We start from the raw sequence: 21,719 nt of genomic DNA, 5'->3' as shown, positions 1-21,719 counted from the left end.
CTAATTAGACATTTTCTGTAAGAATAACCTCATTTGATGGAAGTGTGCTTTGAAGCAAAGACCAAATATTACAATAATGCTTAGTATTTTCTAGATTCATATTCTGAATTTTTATAAGTCATAGTATTTGTGAAGGACTAGGGGWCTTATAACATGTAAAATGTGATGCTGATAAGGTACAAAGGGTTCTCTGAGGGATTGCTGAGAGATATTTTGAGTACATGAAGAATCCTAGCATGTTGTCTTTTCAAGGAGTTCAAACCRTTTCTAAAATGCTTAATGGGAGATAAGAGGCTCTGTAATGTACTCCTTTTCATGCTTACTGCTATCCTACAACAGATAAATACTCCAAGACAGAGCATTTCAGATCCTTCTACATGCTCAACTGTGTCTAATTATTCTCAAATCATTTCACATTCAAGGAGTTTACACTGGAAAGAATAGGTCTGTCACTGATGCTTTGCCAACTCTGAATATTAATAGTAAYGATTTTTCTCCAGAGTTAAAAATAACCATTTTTCAGATGATAATTGTCTGTGAATATCTCACAGGTGGAGGAGTGTCACCTGTGTGATGCAACCTGGCTGTGGCCTTGAATAGGGGTGGACTCTGTGCCAGGACCACCATATCTCTCATAATCCAGTTGCAGCTGGGCTTCCAAGAACTATGGATGTGCTGGTGGGAAGAAACCTTTGGTTGTTTCTAATCCAACCTCTACCTCAGTATGGGACATATCCTCAACCGAGACATGGCTCTGTCTAGCGGAACCTTRCACACCTCCAAGGACAGAGACGCCACAGCCTCTCTGGGTAACATCTTGCATTGCTGCCTGTATCCCACAAGTGAAGAAGTCTCTGCTSGGGTTTAAACCTCCAAGCCACAGTGTTCTATCATTGTTGCTGCCAAGAAGGGGTTGGTTCCATCATCTTTTTCAGCTGTTTTATGTAATTGCCGGTTGCTACTGAATCCTCCTTTAACTTYCTCTTCATCAGAGTACGCAAGCCCAGTGCCCTCCATCTCTTCTCATAGGACATGGACCTAGAAGTCCCTGAATATTTTAGTGGATTGCCTATGCCATTCTTTCCAGCATCTCAACATCCCTCTTGAACTGGAAGCTCAAACCCATGAAGCCTCCCCAGTGCCAAGAAAACAGGGATGACCATGAGGAGCAGCATGTTTGATCTTYGGAGAGCACAAGAGCTCCCTGCTGTCTCCTGTGCAAACTGGCACTCAAGGTAGCCCATTGGCCCTTCTCAGTGGGGCTGCTGTCTTACTCAATTGCTTCCCACTCTGAAGTGCTGCATGGAGTTTTTCCAACTTGGTTTAGTATTTTGCATGTCTCTGCTGAACTTCATGTGGTTTCTGCTGGCCTCAAGTTTCTCAATGTCCTACTCGACACTGACTGAAGCTCAGCCTGCCAGCCACCCTCACTTAATTTAGCATGGCCTGCAAATTTGCTGAGTGCCTTTTATATCTTGTTCGGGCTTTCAGGACTCCCCATCTACAAGAAGGGTGGCACAGCTTAGATCTGTGGGATCCACAGTCTAGACAGTTGGGTATCCTTGTCTGTGCTTTCACACACATGCTTCTCACTAGCAAAGTTGTTATTTTTTTAAAAAGAGCCTCTGCTCCAGGCTGGCCCCGGTCGCTCCTTCCTTCCCCAGTTCTGCTGACACAAYTGTTTGGGGGCAGGGTGGCAAACCAGGCTGGCTGGCGGATGTGGGTTGCAAATAGCCTTCACAGATATTTTTGACCCTGCTGCACTTTTTGCTGTGAAACAGAATGCTCCAGCCAGTGGTGCTGCAAGCAGACTTGATCTGCTTCCAGTTCTTGGGTGAGGATGCTTCGCCTGCTGCCATCCTTGCCCGTACAGCAGCCAGGGGTTATGGTGCCCRTGCCCTCCAGCCCAGTGTATGAGTGTATCTGTGCCATTTACGCCGGATAACAGGCTTGGCTGGAAGCAGGTGACAAGTGCTCAGACAAGCCACGCGGCTGCAGAAGGCTCCATGGGGTCACCTCAGGCATAGGGGTCATAACTAACCCTGGAGGATTGCACTGGCCACAGCTGTTTGCAGTGTCAGTCTCTGATGCTGGCCAAAAAGTGGTGCTCTTCGTTTTTTAAATGCACTGCTTTTCTGCTCGTGGTGTCAGCTCTGGCGGCTCTTCTTGCTGTCCTCTTGCAGCAATGTAAACATAGCTACTGTGTTTGCTAGTATGGAGAGGGTGCTGGTTCTGGTAATTGTGGCCTGTAGCTCACAATGAGAAAGGCAAGGCCAACAGATGTATAATGAGTATTTAAAATRCTCTTATTTTGTCATCCAATCATTTATTATCGTCACTGTGTAAACATTTTTCTTTCYGCAACAAAATGACTTTAAAAAAGTGATCACCAGGAAGAAAAAAAAAATCTGATTCTGCAGATAAAATCRCGACAGTCAGAATGATGAATATGACTGATGAAAGCTTGCAAAGTAGGCTTAATTTCTGTTGCAAAAAAAAAAAAAGAAGAAAAAAAGTGGATTCATCAGTGCTTGGTTGTGCCTGGAAATTCAGAGGCAGCTGAAAATTTGATGGTGACTTCTGATAAGCGAGAAAATGGTGAAGGTTTTAATGAATGACTTGAATAAGAAAATAAATAAGCCAATCCGTGCAGACTTCTGTTATTTGTTTTGCTATTAAGTTCAGTTAATACAGTTTTCATTGTGTCATGACGCTCGTGTTGACAAAACATCACAACATAGTAGCATTTCTGCAAGTTTGGCTGTGAGCAGAGGAGATACACGGGCCTTTAGACACACAAGGTAAACAGGGACATTTCTGTAACAGGAAGTAGTCTGGAAACCTTTCACTGGGTAACGTCACAGATCATAAAGATAGGAGGGATCCTGGTGAACATCTTTGTTCGCTGCTGTAACACAAGTCATAGGATTTAACTGAATTCCTTTCTGTGCAAAGTAGAAGACCTATCTTTTCTTCTTAGGAAAAAAATAATCTTGATTTATATCTAGAAAAGGGATATGGGGGCTTAATGACAAACGTTGGTAAAAGCGCTCACATGGTTAATTACCTTCTTTGCTAAAATGTGCAGTCTGATCTTATCCTAAGCTTATTTATTTGCAATGTTTATTCCTTGGTTGTTGTACCTTTGCTGTGAAGTTTAGAAGCCTTCGTTACGAAATGTTGACTTTCCAAGCGAGCATGTATGGACTGTGATTAAGTCACTTGTTAACCTCAGTCTGGATAAGCCCAGGCTAAGCTCCTTGATTCTTTCAATGCCAAGGCATGGCACCTTTTCAAGACTTTATTCATTCTGTTTTTAACTGGGTTCTTTCCAATTTAGTATTCTCCTTCTGAGCTGTAGCACCATGATGCATTCTTAATACTGGTAGCAGCCATCTGCCAAACTGTTGACCACCAGCTGTGCTCGGAGATGTCACTGAGACAGAGTGTTATTTAGGGAACCCACTTGGGCTGATGTCCATGTGAAATACRGACCTGCATGGGCCTCATCAAGAGAGCCTTAAGGTCAGTGGGCTGCCTGGAAGAGCCCGCACTTGCCCCTGGAAGCTGATCCCAGGACTTTGTCTAAGGCGTAGCAATGATTTTGCCAGGTTTTCAATCTCTTCCATTTTCTGGTGCCTTCTGTGTTTTTCAGGAAAGATACAGCTACTTTTTTTTCAGTACAGCTACTTTTCTTGTTTATGTTGCAGAGACTACTTAAAAATAGTGCACAATTTTCCCCAATGATTTCCAGATCAGTGGTTGGAAATCTTTGAACTAAAGTACACACAGAGGCAACACAAATCCTACAAATATTCTTGGCCACCACAAAAACACACCACACTTTTTTTGTTGTATTTTTTTCTTAAAGTATATTTGTGATATTTGTTGCTGTGATATTTGTTGCTGTGATATTTGGTCCTTGGGTGACCATCCCAGTAAGTTTTCCCAAGTCTCTTCACTGCATTTCAGATCCCTGCAGTTCATCCAGACATTCTGTAATTATGTCTGCAAGTTGTGGATCAGGTGCAGGCTGGCACAACAGGGCAGAATTTCCCTTCTCAGTTTCCCTTGGCAGGTTCTGCTTTAGATTAACTTTTTGCTGCATGTTATAGCAGCCATGTAGCTATCCTTGTCTTCCTAGGATTGCCCTCCAGACAGTTTGCACAAGCCCTTCATCAGGGATAGAAATATTAAGAATGTATTCAGCAAACAGATTCAAGTGATACAAGAATCTTAAGACAATAAGGTGAAATAAAATGTTCTTCCGATTTTAAATATGAGATTATATTTTGAGCATGTGGCCTGTGGAGAAGCAGGCTCATGGAACGGGAGATGGTTGGAATAATCTTTGAATAACCTTGACTAAAGTGTAATGAGATAATGGCTCATTCTTCAATACAATAATCTGTTCAACCTTGAGCCTACAACTGAGTTTGTTTGGGTTCCACGAATACAAAATTGCTTACTCGATCTAGGAGCCCATGACACATTTTTCATAAGCAATTTAGATGTTTGTGACTGGACACACAAAGGTATTCAAATGCTTTGTTCCCTCTGAAATGGACGAGGATTCAAGTTGTCATTCTGAATGTTTACTTCTTCAGGTCTGGAAGGTCCCACACTCACATCCTTAGAGGTTATGCAGCCCCTGCCAAAGACAGCATCGTGGTCACTGCAGTAATGGCTTGGCTTAGAGTGCTCAGAAATGATCTAAACCTCTTGACTTAGAGTGAAACCAAAGGTATACAAATTTTCAGCTCAGTAATCTTGTAAGGGGATTATAGTAACTAGAGAAGTAGCAGAMCAAACTTCAGTATACAATAAAATCCTACAACATAAGTATTATCTATGATTTTTTGACAGGGATTACATACTTTAAATAAAGTTTTTTCTTCTTTATATGAGAACGACTAGCATGGTTGTTCTTTGCTAGGTCCAGATGAAAAGACACATATTTTTAAAACACTCAATTTGAAATACTGTCAAAAATATTCAATCAATTCTTTTCCTCTGTAAGTAAGTAGCACACAGATGACAAAAGTGTGATAGAAGAGAGTGCATTACTGAGAGACTGTACTAGTGAAAGAGGAACAGCAAATACTAGGTGATAAAGGCTGCCACACATGGAAAGACTTGATCTGTATGACATGTAAATTGGGAGTGGGTATTTAATGCTCTAATGCRAACTTCCATACTAAAGAGAGAGCAGAATTTAAACCAAAAAAAGTTCTCAGGTGTATTTCAGGAGAGAGAGGCAAAACAAAGATGTCATCTTTTGTTTTCAATTGATTGGGCTAAGAAAGGGATGATAGATATGGGCAGATTTAGAAGACAGAGGTGTTGGGAGAGTCTCTGTAAAATTAATTACCAACTTTCAGCAATGCAGCAGAGAAGGAATAGGCCAGCATTATTTTAAACTCATTTGCCCTCCAACGTGCTTACTCTCTAGGAAGATAGCAAAGAAAATATTGACATGCCAGACTTGATTGGATCCTTCATTCTGTACAGTATGGTTATTTAYTCTTACATTCAACTACATATTTCTCCAGTCAGTGCAACAATGCATACAGAACTKTGGAAGAATATTTACTGTTTATATAAGCCCTTGGATACCTCAGCAAACTTTGTCTTGCTTCTCTGTCCAAGAGCTATATTTAGACACGGCTCAAATGAGGTCTAAACAGCTGCTCTTGCTCAGATGTTGTGTGAATAGTGCAAAATATTTTTAAGAGTACAAAAAAGTTATAACTCGAGCYATTTTGTTTTGAAAGAAGCAAGGGTTTGTATAGCCCTGTACTAACAAAGGAAAGAGAAACTGCCTTAAAGACATATTCATCTGAACTGTTCTTAGTTGGAAGTTGACAATGATTGTAGGTAAATGTATACCTTTTAAAAACTTTAAGACTTGCTACCAGCTTTGTGAAGCTACATGATTACCTTTCCAGTTACCTTGTTCTTCAGATTGTGACTTATCTGGAAAATGAAGTGCCACAGTCTAGTTATATAGTGTTTAACTCTCTGAGGTTCAACCTAATAGTGTTCTGTGTTATTACAATACAGATATTATATAATCATAGTAGTACAATAATTCCATCTGCCAGTTAAATGCAGCTATCTCAGCTGTGAAATATAGCAACTATATAATGATATATGYATACAGCTACCTTCAACTGACAATGCTAGCAGAAAGTTTTGTGAGTAAACAGCATTTTTCTCTTGAAATTTGACCAGGAAGCTTAAGGTAGTAAGTGCTTCCCTGCAAAATAGAYTGGAAGATTTTTAATGACTCAATAATTAAGGGTTTCAATTTTCTGTTTTTGCTGATGAATGGATAATAGAACATGATAAAATAGTGAACCTTTCATTTTCTCCTCCCTTGCAAGCTTTCAAAGTGAGAATTATTCATGAGTTAGGAAGATATGCCGAGGGCAGTGAGTTAGGACCACAATGATACAGACAGCCTTGAGGATGAGGATAAGGATCTTGAATTTAAAATGGCAAAGAAACAGATTTCTGCTTATAGAGAGGGGAGTTGGATTAGGACAGAAGATTTCTGGGCACACTGCGGTAGAAATAAGGGCTTGGGGGTGAGTTTAATTTCTGAAACTTCTTATTTTATGTCCTCAGGCAAATTACTTAATCTCTCACTCCCCCACCTGGAAAACAATCCCCACACAACAAAATGCTGCTTAAAATGAAGGCTAGCATACAAGACCAGCAGCACAGAGTTAAAATAATCATCTGTCCTTAATTAAAAAAATAGACACATTAAAGGAACTTGAAGAGTGATTTCATACTCAGCCCTCACTGACGTCAATCGGAGCTGCCAGAATGTCCCCATGGCATGAAGAGACTCATTTTTAAAAAAGAATTTTGAGTTTGGAGGACAGACTATATTCCAGGACAGAACCAATTCAGGGACGCACTTGCCAACTCTTGATTTTTAATGTTCCCCSCTCATTTTGCATGAACAAAGTTGGAACTCACTGACCTCTTACTGTTGCTTTCACTAGTACTAGCTGCTCATGTTTTGTGCATYCATGGTATTTTAATTCAAACCTCATTCTCTATTTGCTGACAGACATCAGTGTATCAGGTGTAGTGATGTATCACTTATAACTCTGCCCCCGTGGTTCCCACTATTTAACATTTTTTCCCATGACAAGGCAGTTTGCAGTAATATCTCTTGTTTTGGGGAGCAGTGGGCAGGTTTCCCCTTTCCCAAGCATGTACATACAGCGGGCAGCCAGCCTGGCCTGAAGAGCAGTGAAATGGCGGCCTTGCCCTCAGGTGGGCAACCGTCACCCCAGGACATACAAAATGGCGGCCCTGCCCTCAGGCAGGGCAATGGCTGTCCAAGGGCAMGGAAAATGGTGACCTTGCTCTTAAGAAGGGGGAAACATCGCCTGCTCCGAGGTACGGGCCATGGCAGCCTTGCCCTCAGAAGGGCAAGCAGCAGCCCCARGGAATGGGACATGGCCGCTTTGCCCTCGGGGCGCGCGAGATGGCGCCCTTCCCCTCGGGGGTGCAATGGCGGGCTGTGGGGTAAGATGGCGACGTCCCCCCTCGCGAGGCGATGGCGACCGGTGGCTACGAAGCCCTCCCCTCCGCCTCGCGGGGAGCTTCGCCAAGACCCTGCGGCCGCCGAGCGCCGTCCCTTCGGGCGGCGGGGCGGGCCGCTTCCACCTGCACCCCCGCCGCGATGGAGGAGGAGGAGCGGCCCAGAGGAGGGCTCGGCTCCAGCGCCGCGGCGCAGCCAACCCGCGGCCGCCGGGGCTGGGCCATAAAAGCGGCGGGAGCAGCCGGGGCCGCCGTTACAGCTGCCCGCAGCGGTGCTCGCCGTGCCTCGGGGTTGGCAGCCTGCCTGGCCCCGGCCTCTGCCCCCCGCCAGCCGCCCCCAGGGACTGCAGCGCGGGGCCGTCTCCCCGCCGCGCTCCCGCAAGATGCTCTTTTGGCACACGCAGCCGGAGCACTACAACCAGCACTCGACCGGCAGCTACCTGCGGTGAGTCCCGCGCCGCGGCGGCCGCTCGAGGGGGCCGCGGCCGGCAGCCCCCCTGGAGCGGCAGCGGCGCCCCGGGGCTCGGCCGGCCTGSGGCGAGACGTGTCCCTGCCGCCCAACCGCGCCGGCGGCAGCGCCGCGCTCCCGGTGCCCGGACGGGGCCGGCAGCCCCGGGAAGGTCCCGCTTGCCGCAGCAAACCCATTCTGAGCGGCTCTTCTTGTGTTTTATTATTGTTATTCTTTATTAAGTGCCTAGTCAGGTAGTTGGATCTGTCACTTCTGATGGCTTCCCCCTGCAGAGACTGAGGTAGCATAGCCCAAAGGTGCGCTGGCCACGCAGCCCTATCTCAGCTGCTCATGGGTTTAGAAGATGCATGGCTTATCTTTTTTCCTCAGGACTGTGGTTTCTATCATTTCGGGATACTGGGTGAAAAAACTCATAATTTCACTTTCTGAACTTGTCCAAACCAGCTTTTTCCTGCCCTCGCRCAGTTGTGTTTAATTAAATGTGCCTAATTTAAGCACAAGGGCTGCTGAACAATAGCCTGTAACATGTGTAGTGCAAACTCATATTTCCTCTCTCTAAAAGACAACAAAGCAGACAACTTTTGGAGTTTCCCTTTTGATGAGCACTTGTAGATTTTTCTCTCTCTCTCTCTCTCTTTTTTTTTTTTTTTTTTTTTTTTTTTTTTTTTTTGTGGATATACTAAGGCTGTGCTCTCAGCTAGTGTCAGTTGCCGCTGCAAGACTTGAGGACCTGGCTCTGGCCTGCCAGTCTTGCATTTTGAAATGTTGAGAGCACATCAAGTTTTCCCAGCAAAACACTTCAAACAAAGATAAAACTTTCCTGTCAACGAGATGCACAATCCTACCTCCTCCCGCTCCCTAGTCATGTGTTTGCAGAGGAGTCGCCTCAGCTGAGGAGTTGCTGCTCATTACTGCACAGTGCAGTGCTGTGAGGCTCTTGCTTCCCTATGGTTTCACATAGCTCCTCATGCCACATGTTTCACCTCCTTCCTCTTCCCAGTGAATCTGTTTCAGTAGTGTGCATGGGGCACAACTGTTGTCCTCTCTTGCTTTGTGCTTGCAAAGCTGCTTAGCTGAGGATCCTGAGAAGGGTGGCAGCGCATCGACCTTAGCATAGGTGTTCACATGCRCTCAGCAAGTTAATGATGCTCAGATTGTTGAATTAATATTGTAGATGATCAGCATTCGAGTGCTGCAATATCAGGTCTGGACCAGGCTTGAGCCCGCAGTCCAACTAGCTTTGAATTGGCCAGGAAACACAGCGGAGTGACTCTGCTGGCCTGACGCTGACTTTATGCTAAGTGTGAGGGGATAAATGATAGCTGAGCTGGCAGGTAGGTCACTGCTGTGAAGTGAACCTGTCCACATTTCTGGAGCACACTTCAGTCAACCTCCGGTCTGGTGACTGTGGCATTTTTGATCTGGGGCTAAAAGCTCTAAAGTCAGATTTATGGTGGCGTTAAGCAGTGGCCTCAGGTGCTGCAGTGAAGGTCAGTAGAACAAAACCCTTGTCCTTTCTAGAGGACTACTGCTGTCCAATTCACTCTATGTGGGACCGTGTCAAGACATGTTCCTAGTGTGGGGCATTCTTGCTGAGTTGGGCTTTTCTGAACATTTTCTGTACCCACCTGTTGTGACTGCATAAAAGTAGCTGAAACAGGACAACGCTTGAAGAAGCTATAGGAAAAAGCTCTTATCAAGTGTACTTTGTGTCTATCGAAGACTTTGTCCATATCWAACATGTCACTTTTAAATTCTGCCATAGCTTGCTGAGGTACATTTACCATAGGTATCTGTAGTTACTGCAGTAATACTGCAACATATTACAGGAACATGTTTGCAGAGAGGGAACCTTGGCAAATCTTAATGTACTTTATGGAAATGCAATATGCATTTCATGCTATGTTCTGCCAGCTGGTGGAACCATCTATTTCCACTCATTTTTTCCCTTCCCCAGGTAAGTGGACTCAGCCTTGGTTAAGATGGGGAATAGAAAGCTGAAAGGTGAAATTAGGATGAGGCCTGAGGGTGTGTTTTTTTTTTTTTTTTTTTTTTCCCCCCCTCTCCCCTCTCTGTTTTTAAAGGATGAGAGAGATTATTTAAAAAAAAAAAAAAAACACAACCTTTTCCTCAAATGCGATTTGCAACCGCTGAGCAAATACAATTGAACAAGTACTAGAGTGTTTTGAGTATCTATGGTTTATAGTTATGTGGTTTATAATTACAACTTTTCTTAATCCTTGACCTGTTGTACAGATCTTTACAAATACTTTTAAGAAGTTTAAATGCTTCGTAAAGGCTTGATGTAAATTCCAGGATTCCACTGGCCCTGGCTCAAAAGCTATAGGAATAAAAACATGATTTACTTGTGCAGCTTCATCAGTTCTTTGAAATGGTTAGATTTTCCAGAAACTGGATTATGATCCCTCAATACTTCRGGTTATCAACTATCAAACAGCTCTTCTAGCAAAGCGTAGGTATGTCAGGTGTCTAAAGTGAAATGTGATGTTTGAATTTTGAYGTCATGACTAAATTTTCTCCAGTATTTCAGTTGACTAGGTGTATGGGTTCCACACCTCTTGTGTTAACTGTGGGTCACACTTTGTGCTGCATGCTTGTTATCTTTGTGGAACTAGGTTTTCAAACTGAAGCTTGTGGCTTTTTTTCTTTCTTTTTTTTTTAAATTTTCAATCTTTTTTTTTTTTTCTGTAAAGCAACATGTTTTCCCATAGCACTCTGCAGATGAATGAGTTGAGAACAGATGTTGGCATTGTCGCAAGTGAGATGATTCTGTGCAGCACTATCAGATTGTGTGTGTGTACACACGCAGAGAAATTATATCTATTTTAGAGATTCACTGGAGGCATTTCTGTCACTTCATTAGTGTAATAAATCACCATCCCTAAGGCGGGTAGGGGGACACGCTGGGGCTGCAGTTAGGCAAGAGCTACAATTATGTCAGTAGTGCCAGTAAGCAAATGGAGCTGGGTGCCTCCGAGTTGGTGGTGGGGTGTGGTTGGAAGAGAGCATGGAAACAGGGATGGGTGTTTGTTTTCTCCAGCCTCTATCCAAAGTGGCACGGATTGCTCCCTGCTTTTATTTCTCCATAAACGGGAGTATCTGGGTTTGAATGAGGCCATTACAAGAGTTTACTGTAAACTACTGCACTGTTTTACTGATTACGTGGGTAGGTTGTGGGTGTTGCACATGAACACTGAGCAGATCATTAACTGAATGGGCAAGTCAAAAATATTAGTGCCCTTCCATAGGGAACATGCCAGTTCCTACTGACATGTTCCTAGATAGTGTGCTGGGTTTTTTTTAAAGGGGGGAGGGGAGGGGGGAGAGCTTTTGTGTGTATGGGGATTATTGAAAGGAGCATAACTGCAGTCTCTGTAACTTGAATGTCAAGAGTCTTCATGGATCTGGAAGAAATGAAGAAGAAGAAACCTCTGCKTAATCTGAACAGTTTTTATGTTTTGCATAATGGCTTGGAAATCTGCTAACACTTTACTTAAAGGGACACATGACTAGAAGGGTTAAAGACATCAGAAAGGCTAACATGGCTTTTAAGCATCAGATGTATTAAGATTGTGTTTTTTTGTTTATTTGTTTTTGTCCAAAGACCCAAGGACATATGAAGAAGTGGGCTTCCACAAGGAAGGAGAATATATTTTTGGTTGAGGTGTTTTTTAATGTTTTTAAAACATGCTAATTCCCAACAATGCTCTTTTTTGCTAATGCTGGTGTTCTTTTGTGTCCAATGCTGACATCCCAGATGCAGAAATTGCTTTACCTCATTAAAGTCAAAATTCTTTTTTTCTATAATAACTGGCTCTCTGGAGAGAGGGCATCTTCATTATCTCAGATCAGGAGAATCTAGTCCAGATTGAAACTAGATAGTTCAATAAGTTTTTGTAATTAAATGTGTTTTGAATTCTGTGTTTCAGTGATGTCCTTGCGCTGCCGATCTTCAAACAGGAAGAACCACAGTTATCTCCTGAGAATGAAGCCAAACTGCCTCCCTTTCAGTATGTTCTCTGCACAGCTACATCACCTGCTGTGAAACTGCATGAAGAAACTCTGACCTACCTCAACCAAGGTAGGGTTTGTACTCACTGAAGGAAGGCACATTTCCTGGGAATGATTTGTAAGAGAGAGATTAAATTCCATTCTTATGCCTTCCTGGGAGGGCAGTGGGAAGGGCGGGGGGAGGGAAAGAGGTGGGAGGGGGATGAAGGAAAGGAAGAACCTTTAATTTTTCGTATTTATAGACCAGGCTGTCAGCTGATATGAAAGAATGAAGTCTCATTGAGTTAGTTATTGACTGAAAGCGTCATTATGGCATACATAGTTCCATGTGGCCAAGTACTGGCTTAATCTTTGAAAATGTAAAATGCAGCCTCCTGCCTTCACCTGAAATGACTATATGGATTTAGCAGCTTCACAGGATTTGGGCTGGGGAGGGCTTTCAACGTTGCAAGCCCCCAACTCTGCTGGAGGAAATGGCAGAGGGTGAGCTGGCAAGTGGCCGGTGACTCTAGGCCACATGTGTGGGGCTGACATTGCTCCCTTTGGCTAGGTGGGGTGACTGCTCCACAGAGTGCCAAAGTTGACAAGTACCTGGGGTTCACTGTAGCATGGTCTTCTGTAAGTGACCTCACAAGCTAATTTTTACTCCTATGTAGACAAGCACTGTCTGTTTCTCTTGGTTATTTTTTTTCTGCCTTCTGGCATAATTTGTGCACACACATCTGTGGTTGGAATTTGGCTGTCACTTTCAGCACTTCTGCATGTGGGTCCTGGAAYGATCAGACTTCTCTAGGCGCAGCTTGTGCTATAACTTACTGCATTTATTTTCTATCAAGTTGTAAACAAGATCATTAATCCAACAACACGCTTGTATGCTTTGGAGATCTTTAAAACCCGCTTGGATGCAGCCCTGTGCCATGTGCTCTAGGTGACCCTGCGTGGGCAGAGGGGTTGGACTAGATGACCTCTGAGGTCCCTTCCAACCTTAAGCATTCTATGATTCTATGCCTTGTTATTGATCTCCTGCTTCAGGGCACTGCATTAGCTTCTTGGGCTTTGTGCACTGAACGTAAAGCTCATGCAGATGTGTCTGTGGTTAGATTTCTTTTTTAGTGATTGTACAGAGCACAGCCCTGACCTTCCTTGGGCACTGACTGCCTAATCTATTGCTAGTGGGTAGACCCAGTGGAATCCCTACCAGAAGGAAGAGCAGCCTAATGCTGCAAGCCCTACGTAATACRGTACTGTGATGTCTTGCAGATCAACAGCTGACTTGTTTCCATATTCCCAAACTTTCCATTCAGATAAAGAAAATCCAGGGAGGTCATAGAGGGCATACAGAGGGTGAGATGGGATGAATCTTTCTGTGAAACACAATCATATCCTGTTTCAGAGCAGAAGATTTTCTGTTGTGMAAAGCAGTTTTCTGCCAAATACTACAGTGTCTTTCGAACAGTTTCTGCTTTCTTACCTTGGAAGCACAAAAACAATACAACTTTAGATATTGTCATGAGTTTCAGTGTATTAGAGCTGTGTTAAAAAGCAATYTAGATTTTTCTAGAAGACTGCTGCCACCTATACATGACAGGCCATGTTGTGTTGGTCTTTCTGCTGCTTACACACAGGAGTCATCTCCTGGTCTGTTTCAACACAGTAGGGACTGACTTGTCTGAGATATGATGGTTTGCCATCTCCTGCATCTGTCTTCCTTCTCTTGTAGGATGAAGGTTTTGAGAAGTTCTGCAAGGGAAAGGTGGGGATACGTCTTTGCAGAATGTGTCCTGGAGAGCATGGGACCATATACACCAGGATGGGCGAAGGGATGAGGCTGGCAGGTGCCAGGCAGTGGGACAGAGTTGGCAAGGGCCTTGGATTGAGAAGTGGGGGCTCTCAGCCACTGTTGACTTTCCATGGTGGATGGAACTGGCAATACCACCTTTATCTTGGRGTCTTCAGGGTGGTTAGTTGTGAAAGTTGATGCGTCTCCCTGCTGAGACATCCAAGGAAGTTTAAAGGCTCACATTGTTCCTACCTTTTTTTTTTTTTTTTTGGCAGGAGCTTCACATCTGCCTGCCACCTCAGCAGCACACCTTGCACATTGCTTTAAGCTTCCAAGAAATGAATCTTCTCATACTGAGATTCTCTAGGCTTCTTTCAGATCTTGTTGAATTTCAATGCAGTGCTTAAATACTGGACTCCCTGTGTGCCTTTGTGTAGGCTTGGCATCTTGCAGTGTCCCTACTTCCCAGTAGAGAGGGCAGCTCAATTCAGTTCAACTGATTGCTGTTAAATTGACCTGGCCCGTAAGTATACATTGCTACTATATCCTTTAGACCAAAGTTCCTTGTCTATGCTAGTTAGGAAAAAGGAACTAGATTCAGTTACCATATAATACGGCCTATGGTGAGAAGTTTGTGTTCATAGAGGGTAATTAGTGATGAAGAGATTTGGATTTGGGGAGTTCTGGTCAGGATTTCTGGAGGTCTTGCTTCTGTTGTTGAGGTCTCAGTGAGGATGTTGCTCTCCTTTTTTAAGAATTGCCTTGCAATTGCAGCACAGAATCCTTGTGATTTGACAGGTAACTGTCCATTTTTCATAGAGCTTTATGTTTATTAACTCTGACATAAAAGGTRTTTATAAATAGCTTTTTTCATGAAGAACAAAAGCGTGTTCCTTGTGTATTGACCTCCTGGAATAAAAAATAGGATGCATCTGTTAAAAATTAAAATGTTTGAGTTGTTCTCTTGGTTTCAGAAAAATACCTCAGTGGCAATCACTTTATTCCTGAGCCGTACAGATTTTCAGGAGATACCTACTGCATAAGTATTTCTCCCCTTCCTCCTTTTCCCAAAAGCCAGAGGGGAATGTTCAGCTGTTTAATATGACCCGTTCAGCACAAGTCAGGGAATGCCTCTGAGGCACTGCTACGCTGACSTCAGGAGTCATAGCTGAGCTAGAGCAGATCTTATTGAAAGACAGGCCTTAATTTAAAGGCTCCAACTGTCAGAAAACTCATCACATTAATGGGATTGTGAGATTTGCTTTTAAAAATGACAGTTTGCATAGCTTGTCCTGAACTGTAGCCTTGAGTGAGGCTTTTAAGCCTCAAGCTATGCTTGAACAGGTACATGAATAAAATCTTACAGTAGCTCAAGCCTCAGGCGTGGTAGAAGAGCTGAGGAGGAGAAGAGCTGATAGACTTCAGCATGCAGTGACCAGGCTGCAATGCCAAAGCCATCTCATAAAGAGGTTTAGACCAACAACGTGAGACCCTACAATTTGCTGCCTTATGCTGACTGTAGGTGAAGGGGCATCTGTTGCCTTTTACTCTCCTTCTGCACTTACAATCATCTAGTCAGTGACTCTGCACAAAGCTTCCTTTTTTTTTTCCTGATGGATTAGAGTTGAGTCAGATTAATGAAGTTACCCATTTTCCAAGGTAATGTCTGCCCCTTTGCCCTGTCTCAGGGCAAGAGCTGACTCCTAACAACACAGCTGCAAAGAAACCGTGGCTGTCCCTATCTGACAGAGCAGTTGGTATGTAGTGCCATTTCCCAAATTGTGAGGATAGGAGTTGGTGTTTGCTTCCTGGCTGAATCAGCTGGAATCCTGGCTTCTTGACCAATCAGCTGGATGACTCTTGACATTTCCTCTCCAAACATGCATTTCTTACTCAAGCTTTTCAGCACTTAATAGCTGACCTTTTGTCGCTGATAGACAGTTATGCTCCCTGTCCTGAGACACACTCATGCCTCCACATACAATTTGCTCAACCGTGGTTGGTGAGTGGGCCAGCTCAAGAGATACTTCATGTACAGAGCAGCATAGAAGAAAAGAGAGATCCTTTGGAGAGATACTACCAAGGTGTGAAACAGTTTTGTGCAACTGTCTGGAAAGAAGGATTGTCCAGTGTTTGGGCTCTTGTACAAATGGGAGAGAGCTCTAGGTCTGTGGTGCATGACAACTTGTAATGAGCCTTGCTTTTGATGACAGACACGGAGAGACTGTCAGCAGTGCTAAGAAGGAAGAGGCCTTCAGCCTGGATACATGTCCATGAGTGTAAAGGAGAAGTCCAAAAGGATATCTGAGCAGTAGAGGCCCGTGTGTTCAGCAAAGGGCAGGCAAAGCATTTGCAAAGGAATGTAAGGAAGTGAATTTCTCTCTTGTGTTAAGTTGACTTGGGGACATCCAGCAATGGCAGGCTGTCAAGCTTGACTGCTCCAGTTTGAAACYCTGAGTACTCACTGGCTGCAACTCCAGAATAAGCCTGTAAATTAACTAAGTAAAGTCAAACCCTTAGCTTGAGTTCCAAAGATTGACTCATTGTGCTTGTCTTTCCCAGTCTCTTTCCCCCCTGCCTTCCCATATTCTTTGGGAAACTAGAGCCAGCACCCTGTTAGCCTGAACTGAACGTGATATTAGCTTCCTTGAGGAAGTTAAAGAGCTTCTCTCGACCTCAGTTGAATTACTGCCCTGACAGGATAAAATACAGACATATTAGTATATATTAATGTCTTAAAACCACTCCCTGTAGTCTCTGAAACTGGTAAAAGTGCTGCCTCCTTAGGAGGATGCTTTAGGAGCTGCTGCATTGCTACTTGGGTTGGGGATAGCATCTGTCGACAGAGCTACACTGTCCAGAAGTCTGCAGCACAAACGCCGCCTAACTTTTCTGGAACTAGCCCACCTTTTAGCACTATTTCATGTCTCTTGTGGATAGGGATTTTTTTCAGACAAACAATCAACCAGAAACCATATTAGAAATTGCTTCTTTAGCAAGAGGTCTTTATGCAGTTGCATATTCCATGGTCWGCAGTCATATGGGGTGTGGTTTGACTATGGCTGGTTGAAACTAGTTTCAAGCACGGACAGAAATGGGAGCAATGAAGCCGGTTCCAGAAATTGCACTGGGAGGAATGCAGAGGCGACAAGCAGTGTACAGCAGACTGGAATGCTAATAAATGTGAGGAAATAAAATAATTTAAAAAAAAAGTTATTTCCCTAAGAGGATAAAATTTTGCAGCTCTAGAGCCACATGTRGATTGTGAGCTATTCAAGTCATTTTGTTTCATGCCCAGCACTGGGTTAGCTCAGAGCCAGAGATCTGAATTACTCCAAAGAGAGGTTTGTTCTGGGTGATGGCAGTGGGTCACTGGAGCCAGCTGTGTGCTGAACCCAGCCCTGTCCTGCCAATGGTATTTCAGAATAATCAGCCATCATGTGCTTTGGAGTTTTCCTGAGTTCTGTCCATCCCCTTCAGACCTGTGCTAAGTGCTTTGTGGTCCTCAGCCATGTGAGGATTTCAGTATACAGCTGGTTAGGGTAAGGGGAGGCTGCCCGTCTTTGCTTCACGATGTCTTCCAAGACTTATCTTTATTACCAGTCCTAGACAGTTCAGAAAACGGACAAGCCAAAAACCCAAACCATGAGAGAAAACCACTGACCTCCAAGAAGACCTGCAGTGATGCTGGGAGCATTGCTGTAGTGATGCATAAGCAACAGATGCCTCAAGAAGCAAAAATGGGCTTAGTTTAAATCTGTGCCACTCCTGAATGAAAGTCCAAAATCCAAGTTGTCATATGTGAAGCCGTGCATTGCATGCGGGCTCAAGGCAGGTTGGCATAAACAGGTACACTTAAAATTCTGCCATGTTTAAAATCTGCTAGCTGTCCTTCTGTCTGAGATGCCTACAGAAGTGTTCTGCTTTCTCTTGCAAAGTAAGGCAGAGAGAGCACAGGGCAATGAGCAACTGAAGAAGACATTTTGAAGCTGATTGCTAATTGCTTAGGTAGGAGATTCAATCAGTTGTAACAGAAGAAGGCAAAAGAGAACTTCTGCCTCTTGAAAATCCTGAAGTTCAAATCCAGCCATTTAATCTTTTGCATCCRGAGAACCAAGTTTTAAACACTGAGATTTCCAGTAAATGAAAAAAAGCTGTTTTATATTGACGTTAACTCATACGTAATTGAGTTTTTATGGGGTCACAACTGTCTGACTGTTTGTAGTTTTCCTGGAACAATTCTTTATTTGCCTAAATGAAGTGTAGAGAAGGCTGAGTGACCAGCTCTGGCTGGGTATGCTTCCGGTTTAATTATAGCTCTGCTGGATGGGATATTTTTGCTTTGTCCCACACTAAGAACGGCCTCTTTTTGTAATATCTCTGCCATTGCTGATGGCCAAAGGCCTCTGCTGCCTGTGGCCTCTCCCATGTGAGCATGGGCTCTACAGTTGTGTGAGGTCATGGACACAAAAATGAGGTATGGAATATCAGGTGCTCCCTGGTGGCTGTCCACCTACACTCCCTTGGTTCCTGATCTTTGTGAGATGCCCTGTGCTCCTTGACCCCTTTCCAGGCTGCTCCTGGTTTTAGATAGCTTCAGGAAATGGTTAGCAAAGCTGGCTTGTCCTTCTTGCTGGGAAGAGATGTTTGGAATTTTTGACTTTTTTTTTGTGACAGCACCTCTTCATCTTTAGAGAAAGAAATTTATTCTCACCTGATTTTGAAGACATCTCCAAATAGGTTCTCATGTCTTAGCTGAGGCTGTTAATTGTGTTAGCAGAAATTTCCCCATATGTTTGGCAGCTCTGTCTTACTTGGCAGCCCAGGATAAACAATCCTGTCTCCAAACCACACAATCCCTAAGCTTGCTATGAATCTTGCTTCAGCTGACAGGGTACCTCTGCATAAGTAGAGCATCTGACTTCTGTTGTCCCTAGGAATCTAGAATCTCAGCTGTCTTTTAACCAAGAGGCTGTTTTCTATTCTTTCTGTAATCACTTCTTTACTCCTGGTGCTTGCAACTGGATGAAATTCAAATGGGAATGTGGACTTGCTGGATTCTACCCTGTATGTGACTCCCACTGGAAGCCCTTAGAGTGCATTTTGTTCTTTCACTTCCGTAAATCTTCAATATCCATAAAGGAAGGAAGTGTGAGGAAGCTCAGAAGTTGCCCTGAGTGGAGGAAAAAGTAAGAAAATATCAACAAGTTTTTTTTTTTTTACTAATATTTCATGCCACTTTTTTATCTTCCTCCTTTCTATAGCAGTTTTGAAATGCCTATATTTTTATTAGTGGGTCTTTTCTTGTTAAAAAAAAAAAAAAAAAGAAATTGTAGCTAAAATTTTGTAGAAAAAACTTTCTACAAATTACATTTGTAGAAACATTTCTTATCAATATGAGAGAATATGGAAAATTTTAAGTCATTTTCTAGCTTAGAGTGTCTTAAAAAAACATATTTTAAGTAGCGATAAGAAAATTGGAAAATACTGTATTCTGCCATGGTTAGCTGTTCTTATAGGAGTAATGTATGATATCTGCAAAGAGTCTGAAAGAGTCTTGCTCCTTTCTTTTGCTCTTCCTCTTACCATGCATTTATTATCTGTTCCTGAAGCTAGACAGCAACTATTTGAGCAGTGAGACTTCTCTAGTCCTGGCTTGGTGTCACATTCGTGACATTTGTCAAAGGTACAGTGTGGTTTGATGGGAAAACTGTCACTCACATCTCACCCACCTGTGTTCTTTGTTTTGGGTTGTCTTAGCCAAATGAAGGTCTTTGATGCTGGATGTCTCATTAGAATAGAGATGCTCTGGGGCAAGACCACATGACTGCTAATTTTCAAGCAGTTTGGCTCTTGAGAAAAAAAGTGTGTAATTCTTTTGAAAAACCCAGCAACTGTGCTGCTTCTGTAACACTGCTGGAGTTTTTTACTGCACCTCTGTGTCAGGTTTGAGTACTGATGAGATGGTGGAAAAGGATTTTGGGCAATGGAATTTTATAAATACCACATGTCTTTGAATGGACTCCCTCAAGTGAGTGGCATAATGAACTAGTAGATCAAAGGGTGGATGGAGTCCCTTACTTTATCCTCTAAGCCCCCTTTCCCACCAGTTGCTTAGGTTTGATCTTGGAGAAGCACAGCAGCCTGCATGTTAGGTAGCATGCAGATTTCATAAGGCAATTGCTGCCTTGGATGAGTAACCAGGTGTTCCTTTCTCCTGCTTTATCACTGCAGAAATGTGCTGGAGGAACTTCAGGGCAGTTGAAGGAGCTGCTGACAGAGTCAGGAGTACGGAGATCTCCTGAATCTCCTCTTCAGTACCTTCACCCAGGGACCATTTTTCTTAGTTATCTGAAACTMGAGTAAATATTACACAAAAAGTTACTCTTGCAGAGCTATAAAACTTGTCCAAATTGACTCAGAGCAGGTTGAAACTAGAAAGAGCTGGTATTTTTTACTTACACAGAGGGAGCTGAGATATTCTGAGCTGGACAGACATGAGCCAGATAGTCCTGGGTATTTCAAGTGCATGCTGTAGAAGTGGAAATACAGGAAGAAGTTATTTTCACAGGGCAGATATGCTTTCAGCTCTCCATCAGGAGACTGTCATTCCTTTGCCAATGAATTTGTACTAAAAGTCAAAACCTGTATCCAACTGGAGGGAAGTGTGTGCAAGATAAGACCAAGTACACATAGTGAACTTAGCAGCTAAAAGTGTTCTCCCTGTTGGCTGTTTTTGAGTCCATAATTCAAAGTTAGATTGAAGGAATTTAATATACATCCCTCTCTCTTTTGAGTAGAAATTACTGTAGATGAGGAATGTTTCTGTTAATGCCTGTTAGCTGTAAGTGTCACCAACTGTAAAATGGACTGTCTTCAAAAGTCTGTGAAGATGAGGGCTCAGCCACATGTTCTTATAGTGAATGAGCTGAGCTTTTTCTSCAGTGAACTTGGCTCCTGGGCATGTGTTTGTGTTCCCCACAAAAAAGAGACAGAGAAAGGAGGAGACAAAGAACCCCTTCCCAGAGATGGGGATGGATTGTAAAAGGAGGAGGAATATTGGAAGAGACCCGATGACAGCGCGGCTCTGTAGTGTGGGAGTAGATTTAGTAGGATAGTAGTTGAATTTGTCTTGTGCATTCCTGCAGTCTTGCTACCCTGGTGGTAACAGCAAGTAGGACATAAAGGGATTTTTCTGTGGCTTGGGAATTGGATTTTAAGGGGTACCTGAGCATAGTTGAGCCAATGTAGCTTTGCTGCAAAGGAAAACAGGATGGAGGTAAGTGTAGGGATGGGTTATATTGCAAATACTAAAGCAAGGCTTGTWTAAGTTGTGGTAGTTACTAGCATAGTACAAGCAAGTCCAGGAGTTCACTGAAAAAAAGAGGWGTTTGCATCCACTGGTCGTGACTGTGCAGCTTGGTAAGGGTGCAGCCTGAYGATTTCCTAAACACTGAAAACCAGAAGCTGGAAGGTGGTGGGCCCAGAAAGGAATCACTGTAGTCACCCCGTGTTTCCTCTGCTTCATCCCTAAACTCATCTCTAACCAGCTGCTGTTGGAGTTGAGGTATAGGCATTTCTGGCATTTCAGGATGGCTCTCACGTTTATTCTGCATTTCCTGCTCCCCAGTTTGTCCTTTGCAGGATTTCCATGCTTCTAGCACAGTGAGAGCTTCCAGGGTGGCCTATTGTGTAGCTGGTGAATTCATAATATCCCCTGAATAAAATTTCCTCCTGCATCTTGTCAAATGAAGCTATAGTAGGCAGCTGCAGATGGCCAGGAAGGGAGGGTTCTGCTCTTGCTACTTGTCCTGCAGAGTGTCCATGTGTGGGCTACCTCATTAAGTCTAGTGATAAGTTTTATTTTTGCCTTTT

At 43.5% G+C, this 21,719-nt stretch overlaps 1 protein-coding gene across 1 annotated transcript in view; it reads left to right on the top strand.

The window, feature by feature from the left end:
- The first annotated feature begins 7,907 nt into the window (after positions 1–7,907).
- TFCP2L1 (transcription factor CP2 like 1) overlaps positions 7,908–21,719 on the top strand; it is a 32,886-nt gene continuing 19,074 nt past the window's right edge. The window contains exons 1-2 of the mRNA XM_026034973.1: positions 7,908–8,008; positions 11,983–12,134. Of these exons, the coding sequence (XP_025890758.1) occupies positions 7,947–8,008; positions 11,983–12,134 (214 nt within the window). The 5' untranslated portion in view covers positions 7,908–7,946. The remainder of the gene's footprint in view (positions 8,009–11,982; positions 12,135–21,719) is intronic.

The sequence above is a fragment of the Nothoprocta perdicaria genome, unplaced genomic scaffold (genome assembly GCF_003342845.1).
Source record: "Nothoprocta perdicaria isolate Ctin4 unplaced genomic scaffold, notPer1 scaffold_0, whole genome shotgun sequence".
NCBI lineage: Eukaryota > Metazoa > Chordata > Aves > Tinamiformes > Tinamidae > Nothoprocta > Nothoprocta perdicaria.
This window is presented reverse-complemented; position numbering and strand designations above follow the sequence as displayed.